At 45.0% G+C, this 9,137-nt stretch overlaps 1 protein-coding gene across 1 annotated transcript; it reads right to left on the bottom strand.

Moving 5' to 3' along the window:
- Window positions 1-728: 728 nt before the first annotated feature.
- LOC104276947 (GDNF family receptor alpha-4-like) lies at window positions 729-7,226 on the bottom strand. The gene is made up of 8 exons (XM_009873433.1): window positions 7,148-7,226; window positions 5,974-6,249; window positions 5,171-5,263; window positions 3,753-4,098; window positions 3,570-3,679; window positions 2,319-2,453; window positions 1,242-1,372; window positions 729-932 (listed from the first exon to the last, which is right to left on the bottom strand). The coding sequence occupies exons 1-8, from the start codon at window positions 7,224-7,226 to the stop codon at window positions 798-800; spliced, it is 1,305 nt and encodes a 434-aa protein (XP_009871735.1). The 3' UTR covers window positions 729-797.
- Window positions 7,227-9,137: the final 1,911 nt, after the last annotated feature.

A 9,137-nucleotide genomic window follows, 5' to 3' on the forward strand; every position in this document is an offset into this window, starting at 1 on the left:
CCACAAACATGATGAGAGGGCTGAACATCTCTCCTATGACGAAAGGCTGAGACAGGTGGCATGGTTTGGCCTGGGGAAGGGAAGGCTCCAGGGAGACCTTACTGTGGCCTTTCAATGTGTAAAGAGGAATCATAAGAAAGGCAGAGAGACACTTTTCACCAGGGCACATAGTGACAGGACAAGAGGCGATGATTTTAAACTGCAAGAGGGTAAGTTTAGAGCAGACACAATGAAGAATTTTTTTAAAGTGACAGTGGTGAGACACTGGTACAGGCTGCCCCAAAAAAGCTGTGGATATCCCAACCCTGGAAGCGTTCAAGGCCAGGCTGGACAAGGCTTTGAGCAACCGGATCTGGTGGAAGATGTCCCTGCCCATGGCAGGGGGGTTGGACTAGATGGTCTTTAAAGGTCCCTTCCAAGCCAAACCAGAATGTGGAGTGGTAGGACACATTGTGTCAGGTCCCTCCAGTAGTCAGAAACTAACCCCTGCACAAGTTCTAACAGAACTCAGACCTTTATTTTAAAATATTGCGTCGGAATATTAGCCGGATGGTAACTCAGAGTGCTAACATGGCAGAAGAAATGGTGTGCACCACACCTGCAGAGCTCAGTGCAAACTGTTTGAGGCGAAGCGGGGTGCAAGTTGGGGGCATGTTTTCAGTGACTGCTGTTCTGGGTTAAGGCGGTTCCATTCCTCTCTTTTGGAAGCCTTCTGTTTCCCAAAGGTGAATCAGTAATGGGAGGTGCCTGGATATGGATTCAGATTAATGGGAAGGAAAGATGCCATTTACACCAAGTTAACGTGGGCTCAGCAAAAGGGGCAGGAATAGAGCCAGAGATGGCCAAGAAATAGCAGCTCCAGAATATACAGAGGAGGCCACAGGCATGCTGCTGTGTTCAGAGATGTCTCGCGGTATCTTCCCGTCAGCCATCTAAGAAAAGAAAAGGAGAAATGAATCCCAGGTGGACACATTTATACTCAGATGTCTGGCTGCAGAGCCTTCAGTTCTGAGCACTACTGTGAGACTACAGGAAACTCCTGCGGCCAGGCAACACAGCCTCCTATTTCTGCTTGTCTGTGGAAGGAATAGCTTGAGGTAAAGCAGACCAGGGTTCTGCATACATGTAGCAGCCCTTGCTTTGAGGTTTAAAACCACACATTTCCAGATCGAAGGTTCTTCAGCTACTGTCTCTAGGCCACTTGACTTGCTGCTTTGTAAAGACAACAACGCAATACATACCTGGGACATTTCTGAAGCAAGAGATGTGCTGGCACTGTCTCCTTGAAAGCTTAAGGAAGATGAATAAAATAAGTCTTCCTGTCTTTCTACAGCTGTCTGCTTCAGATGCATTTGAGACCAAATGGCATTTTCTGCAAACATAAGTAAAGCAAGAGTTTTATTGTGCTTTTCTTGTGCACATCTTGGAGTCTAGTGAACAGAAGTCTAGGAAAGCCATTTTAGGAAATGCACTCACAAGCCTTGTGGCAATGATTTTTAAAATACATGTTCTCTGTTCAGTGAGTGGCCTGTTAGTTTGTGGATTTACTTGTGAGGTTGAGCAGACTTCAAAGCTGATTTTCACTGTACTTCAAGACCTTTGGGTGCCTCTGGGACTTGCCCAGCTAGACAGAGGCAGGTATGTAGTATCTCAGGCGGGAAGTTTAGGTTGTAGGTCTATCTACAGTGCTGGGTGTAAGGCTTTTCTATAAAGCAGGAGGTAGATTTAAATATTAATAATTTATCTAGTAATACTGGTTTCTTTTATATCCTTCGGAAGCTTTTACAAACATAAAATATTTAAATCTTATTAAGGTCCGTTGCTAAAATGCAAGGGAGATAAAAGAAATACAGGTTTAGGATTCCATAGTTGCATGCAGCTGGATTTTTGTAACTGCTATGCTGCTGAAACTAGTAACAGGGGGTGTGTCAGGAGCTACTTACCTTGACTAACTAAATGAGGGCCAAAGGTGAGCATAGAAAAAGGGGCGAGGAGGGGAACCCAAACCCCGTAATCCTGGTGCACTAATGTGGTTACTCAGCAACTATGGTTACAGCATGTCTGACCTCCTCTGGTGAATTTTTTGGAACCCTTTGATGTGAATGCTGTTTGGAAACACTTTTGAGAGCAGATCCAGTCTGGTCCCATGGTTGGACAGGAAACCGTAGAGACATTGCAGAAGAAGACAGAACTATATGCAAGAGCATTGCACCACAGGTTCTTGAAATCAACAGATAATCAACAAATAACAGAAAATCAACAAATAATTTCTCTGTGCTGAGCTGCTTCTCTGGTTCTGTGATATAATTGAAGCTTACCAAGGCATTTGTTGCTCTCAAACATGGCAAGTATCTGGTCACATTTCTCCTTCTGGTTGCCGCTGCTCTCACACGTGCACCACACGGAGACCTCCACGCTGGAGTTACCGACATAGTTGGGTGTCATGGGTGTGCCTGTCCCAAACCACCAGAAGCTGGAATCAGGGTGATTCAGCACATGAAAGAACCATCACGAGTTCCATTACACTGAAGAAACAGAAGTCTTCTGTCGTGATACAACTGTCACCCGGGAGAGGTCAGGAGCCCCTGTGAGGTGACCCAGGCCTGACCAATCTATGTGAAGTCTGCTGCGCTGTGAGAAAGCATGGAGACTGTAACCCCTGACTCAAGCAATCTGATGGTGAGGTATCCCGATTACTGAAGCGGGTGCAAGCATCAGACTGAAGGATCTAAAGCATCCTAAGGGACTCAACTGTGGTACTGGCACATGGCAGCAAAAGGCACTCTTATTTCTTGTGTAGCTGGCAACACTCTGTGGCCAAATGCCTTTTGCCAAACAAATGCTCCACACCTGTAGAATTCATTGAGCACAAACCCAGCAAAGATATCTGGAAAACTGGAAGGCATAGTCTAGATTTACAGCTTCTGAGATATTGCTGCTCTTTACAGCTCCTCTTCTGAGACTCTCTGAAAAAGTATTAGCAGGTTGGCAGTGAATGCCTAAAACAGAAGACAGCCTTCCCTCTAACCGCTGGCAGTGCCATGTGCTGGCTGGCTCTGAGAAGATAGCATGCACAACACTAACAACGCATCAGGAGTCTAAAAGTCAGGCAGTGGGGGAAGGTCATATTTAATCACTGCTGTGATGGGATGTAACTCCTGCAGCAGGCATGAATTAGTTCATAGAGGGCTGGAGGCAACGCCTGCAGCGGGAATGACTTAGTTCATACAGGCCTGGAGAGCCCTGTTGGTCAGGCATTCAAAGCACTTTGCATCAGCCAGTGATGCAAACAGGTGTTTAGAAAATCTCAGGCAAGTGCTGCTGATTTGATAGCAGAGGATGGGACAAAGGAGAGCACTATATGCCATGGAAGAGCCCTCTTTGGGCTGCATTTACCTCAGAAGCAAGCGGGAGCACTAGCATCATTTAGGCTAAGAGACCGTAGCCATTGATACGCTGAGCACTGTCTCCTGCAGGAGAGCAAGATGGTTCTTCACAGCATCAGAGAGTGCCTGCAGGTTTGTGGCCTGAAAGCATCCACTCTGTATGTTCCTGCGGATATCACTTACCAATCAGCCCCATGTAAGCCTGAAGGCATGCAGCGTGGTTGCGCTGAGAGCAACCATCTGGAGACATGTCTGCAGGTTGACAGTTTTGCTGGAAGTCAGCCAGTCGGGATCTGTAGGAAGGAAAATGAGACTATCAGTGTCTACACTGTTCTCTTGGCTAATGGCCATTGCTGCTGGACCTACTTGCAGATATGATCTTCTAAGCAGGAGTCTAGAAGCCACAGGCAATTTGGTTTGGTGTTATACTGGAAGGAACAATCAGGAACAATAGTTTTCCGGCGTCGTTCTCCACAAAGTTCGTCTTGACATGGACAGAACAGGATCCTTTTGGTGAAATCCTCAGGGACTTTCTCAAAGAAATTCCTCAATCCTCTGTGGCATTTGCGACGGTCACACATGTCCTCACTTCCCGCCCCCTTGGTGCAGATAGATGCATAGTCTGTACGCAGACGGACACATTTCTTGCTCAGATTACAGATGTGAGTTGCTTTCAGGCATGGATTTGTTGTACCTCCTGATAACTGTGAGCCTATAAAGCAAAAAAACCCAAACAACCAAAAACCAGAAACAAAACCAAAAACAAAGCAAGTCACCAGTAGAGATTCTGTATGGAAACAGGAGTAGCCCTTACTTGATGGGAACATCAGAAAGAACAAAGCAAATCAGTCCTGCTAAGTGCCTGTATTATGACATTGCAGCTATACTGGCTACAAAATGAGATTTTTTATTGGTTCATGTTAGGGCATTTGTTTCAGAGAATGCATCATTGCGAGTCATTCGCTGTTGCATGGGCTTGGATCTGTGGCTATATTTACACTTGGCAGGGAGGACAAAGTTAAGCAAGTATCCAGAGCAAGTGTTCCTCTAATTAAAGGGGTCATTACCCCAAATTGTTGTTCGTAATAATTTTCAGCCCCTGAAAAGATAAGAAATGGCAGTATCATATCATGTAACTATCCGTCAGCAACGTGCACTCACAGCCCAGAAAGCCAACTGCACGCTGTGCTGCATCCCAAGAAGTGTGGCCAGCAGGGCGAGGGAGGTGACTGTCCCTCTGCTCCATGCTCGTCAGACCCCACCTGCAGTGCTGTGTCCAGCTCCGGGGCCCCCAGCATAAGAAGGACATGGGCCTGTTGGAGCGGGCCCAGAGGAGGCCATGAAGATGCTCGGGGGGCTGGACCACCTTCCCGGTGTGGACAGGCTCCGAGAGTTGTGGCTGTTCAGCCTGGGGAAGAGAAGGCTCCAGGGAGGCTTTACAGCAGGCGCCCAGTACCTGAAGGGGCTACAGGAAAGCTGGGGAGGGACTCTTCAGGGACTGTAATGATACAACAAGGGGTAGTGGTTTCAAACGGACAGAGGGAAGATTTAGATTAGATATTAGGGAGAAATTCTTTTCTGTGAGCATGGTGAGACACTGCAACAGGTGGCCCAGAGAGGGTGTGGACATCCCAACCCTAGAAGTGCTCAAGGCCAGGCGGGATGGGGCTTGGAGCAACCTGGTCCGGTGGAAGGTGACCCTGCTCATGGCAGGGGGGTTGGACTAGGTGAGCTCTAAGGTCCCTTCCAACCCAAACCATTCTGTGATTCATTACAACCCTTACCTGATAACAGAGCGGCCAGTTTATTATAGTCTGTCTTCCAATGTTCTTCATGCGCTGGATTCTCGTAGGGAGAGGTCTCCAAATTGAAATAACCTATGGAAGATACAAGATATTTTATGCAGTGGGAGAAATGCTTCATGATTGGCTTTTTTGGCAGTTTTTTAAATTGATTTTTTTCTTATTTGTGCCTGGCTGTTTCCTCAGGTTGGAGTTTAGAGATGTTCTGTCTTGCTCAGTGCCAAATACCAAGAACGGTTCTGCTGGAGATGCAGAGGTGTTACTGTGTAATAACAACATTACATTTTGTCATCAGATTTCCTGTGGCTGGAGTTTGGTCCAGGTTGTCATTTGGGTTTTTTCAGCCTCCGTACTAGTGAGACATGCAGCATACGCAGTCTTTAATGGGAAGCCAAGCAGAAGCATCCCACTAAAGCTGTCAAAAGCAGCATGCTCAAGGATGTCACGAAATGTGTGTCATAATCACACATCTGTTTCACTGATGGACAGAGGTCACCATTTTTAGGCGATTTTCGCGGCAGTCTCCCCTCATAGCACTACATCCAACTGCCTCAGAGTAGCTATCTTTGTCTTTTAAGGCTCCCTGGTGTATTTCAAGGGCCAGTCCCAAACCAGATCAGCTTCCTCTGCTTGTCAAACAGAGCAGTGATGAATTCTTTTCACCAGGAGATGTGGTTCCAAAGGGATACCTGCAGTGTTGGGAAGTGGCCTTTCACAGTTGTTTTCAGCTGCAGGCAGGGGTGAGCCTTACTAGTACCTTGTAAACGCATATTACTTCATCTCACCATCTGTCATGCTAGAGTGGACGGTCCAGAAAATGCGTAAGCAGTGCTCCTGCCTCTTCATGCGCCGGTGGCACTTGCAGTGCAGCAAAGAGCTGTTGCCAAGGTCCAGCTCTGCGTTCAGGCACCGGACCCTGCTGTCGTGATCCAGCGGAGGGAAGCGAGTCTTAGCCAGGGCACAGTTCTCCAGGACCCGGTAGGTGGCATTGCAGGTGGAGTCCGAGAGGCACAGCTGCTCTGCTGCTATGCAGTCACTCCTCGGCAGAGCCAGGAGGTCTCCTGGTCAGGTGGGGAAAAGATTGTTAGGATCACAGTCACGAGGAATGCCACACAAGCTCGTCATTGTTCTGCAGGCATCCTATGCTCAGCAAGGACTCCTCTCAAGAGGCAGAAGTGGATGGGACCTCTCATAAGGAGTAGTAAGGAACAAGAACTGTGTCCATTTAGAAAAAAAGGATGAGTATTAATGTACGAGAGTGGGAAAAAAAGGTTAAATAAATGTCTTAAAAATAATTTTGGTTAATGAAACCTCTTTTTTCCCAAGCCTTAACTCTTTCGACTTGGCCAGGATCAGGAATGCTTCTCTATTTTATGGAGTAGTAAATCCCTGTGAAAACCCTGGGGTTCCTGAGGACTGCTTTGAAGAAGGTCTTCTATCTGGGTAATGAAAACCACAACACAGTAAGCACACAGTAACACCGTACGGCGTGCTGTGAGCCAGTGATGCTGCCGCTGCTAAAGTATACACTGGTCATTAAGAGATGTACCGAGAAAGCCATTCGTAGGGTGTAAAAAGAACTATTTTACTGGGAATAATAATGTGGGATTTTTGGATAATAGAATAAATCCTTAACAGAAGATAAAAGTAGCTTCATACTGAAGTACTGATATTCAATTGATTTAAGTATATAGAACCCAGTCCCTGAAATCCCTGCCAAAAATTGCTAGGATGCAGACTTGGCCTGTCAGCTTTCATTTGTTGGTTGATTGTGACCTTTGACTGTATCTGTGTGTGTGTGCACATGCGTGTATTTGCATAACATATGCATTGATTATAAATATATATATATGTATACACATATACCACATTATGTGGAAGTATTAAATAATCTCAATTTACCAATATAATCTTTAAAACTAGACTTTTTCAGGTTTTGGAATTTTTATATGGACTTACCTCCTAAGGTTAATACTGGGTTGATACCTAGCGTTACGTTGTTACAGGTAGGTGATTTCAGTCTATAATCTGTCTTCATTTCTGTAGTATATGAATCTGTGTTTACAGTACAATGAAGATCTGGAACAAGGCTGTTTGCTAATAAAATTTATCGTAGGCTAGTATGTTTCTTCTTTTCAGGACAATATTGCTTGGTTGGTTTTAGGAAATGACTGTGCCGAGCCTTACATCTACCTTTAATATTCTTTGCGTACATGATCTTACCTATCATTCCCTTGTTTCACAGGTACAGTAGTACTATTTCAGTCTGCTTTCACTACAAATTAGAAAAAAGCCGTGGTACGGCTCGTATTACCTGGTATAGTCTTCTCTACCTAATTTGTTCCCTCCTCTTTTGCTGGTTTCATCAGTTTATTTGCTGTAAGCAGTACACTGCATAATTCGATGCTGTCTGCTTCTCCAATATTCTACTTTTCCTACAGCCCAGTAATGCTATCCAGGTGTCTCTGTCTCACTTGTACAAACTGCTTTGCTTTTCTAGCAACATACTGTACTTTGTTGTTCATCTGGCTGTTATGTAGAGACTGTATGACTTTGTAAGCTCTCTGAAAAACAAACCTCTCATCAGAAATGCTTTGTACCCAGCACAGTGGGCTTTGGTTAGGTTTTACACCTAGGCGATTTACACCTAGGCTTTTACACCAAGGGCGATTACATCCTGTAAGGCTGCAATAGGTGCAAATTCCCAATAGCAAATTGGTTCTTTCTCTCCAGTAGCTTTTGGAATCCTAAAGAGAGCAAACTGATCTACCCCACCAGGAGAGACCAAAGTTCCATCTCCCCCAGTATCCCATCTCCAACAGTAGGTTGCAGCAGCTGTTGTAAAAAGTTCACAAAAGGACAGGATGCACTTTCCTGGCTTAAAAATGCTGCTCAGCAAGCACCTGAGCTTGAAGTGGCATTTAAAAAACTTTAAAGCGATATGGTAGTTGCCAGGATGGAGCAGAACTGGGTGTAAGTGGATGACTGTGTTTCTACCACAGGTCTGTGTCAGATACTTCAGGTGAAGCTGCTGTAAAGCTAAAATTTTAAACAGTCCTCCTCTACAGACATCAGTTAATAGCTATGTGTTGTCTTAAACCCTAATACTTTACATGTTGGTTCATTTTTTAAAACCTTGTGTTAGTATTCCAGATAATAACATGAAAGAATGAGAAAGCTAATTCTCTCTTAGACCGAGGGTCTAGGTTGCAGAACATGTTAAAGATGCATGTATGTGGGAGCCTCTTCTGTAATTAAAAAAAAGTTAAAAGGTAATAATCAATTCACAGACTGTAATTATTTATACCTTAGAAAAAAGGGATAGGTAATACAATATCCTTTTATTCTCCCTTTGCACATCATATCATATTTATATATACTACTTTGATGCTGTGGTGTACCATGCTATTGAATGAGAGGATGACTGAGACAAGAGGAACCCTTTCTTTTATCAAGTACAGTTATCAAAGAACCATTAGTATTTGGACATGGAAAATTGTGGGAAGTCTATTCTAATCATGCGGCTGCAAGTGTTCCTGAGGTCTCGTGCAACAGCCCTTTTTTATAGCAGTCATTGTGATATTCAGCAGCTGCCACTTTTTCTGAGTGTAGAGCACTGATTTACCATGGTCAGAACCGAGGAATGTTTTTGTGTAGTTTTGTGATTTCTGTATTTCTAGCCCCATCAGCCATGAAGGCTACACAACAGATGAACTGCAAAGAGGAATAATTTCTATCCTCGGCTCTTGTGACTAGGCAGAGGAGAACCAACAGCTGCATCTCTGCAGGGGCTCCCTGGATTGGTCTTTGCAAACTGAGCCTCATCTCAGAAAACTGTCAGCCTGAAGCATTTCGGAAGGGGAATGCATGAGGGATAGATATCAAAAAAAGCTCTTCGCGAAGTCAGTGTGGCAGGGGTCCAGCAGGGATCTTCTGAGGCCGCTCCAGC

Source organism: Apaloderma vittatum, unplaced genomic scaffold, assembly GCF_000703405.1.
Source record: "Apaloderma vittatum isolate BGI_N311 unplaced genomic scaffold, ASM70340v1 scaffold14427, whole genome shotgun sequence".
Lineage (NCBI taxonomy): Eukaryota > Metazoa > Chordata > Aves > Trogoniformes > Trogonidae > Apaloderma > Apaloderma vittatum.

Bases quoted from the DNA above. Each gene is read 5' to 3' on its own strand.
- LOC104276947 (XM_009873433.1), bottom strand. From the start codon at position 7,226: ATGAAGACAGATTATAGACTGAAATCACCTACCTGTAACAACGTAACG. The intron at 6,250-7,147 runs GTAAGTCCATAT...CCACCTGACCAG, and splicing joins CCCAGTATTAACCTTAGGAG to GAGACCTCCTGGCTCTGCCG. The intron at 3,680-3,752 runs GTAGGTCCAGCA...TCCTTCCTACAG, and splicing joins TTAGAAGATCATATCTGCAA to ATCCCGACTGGCTGACTTCC.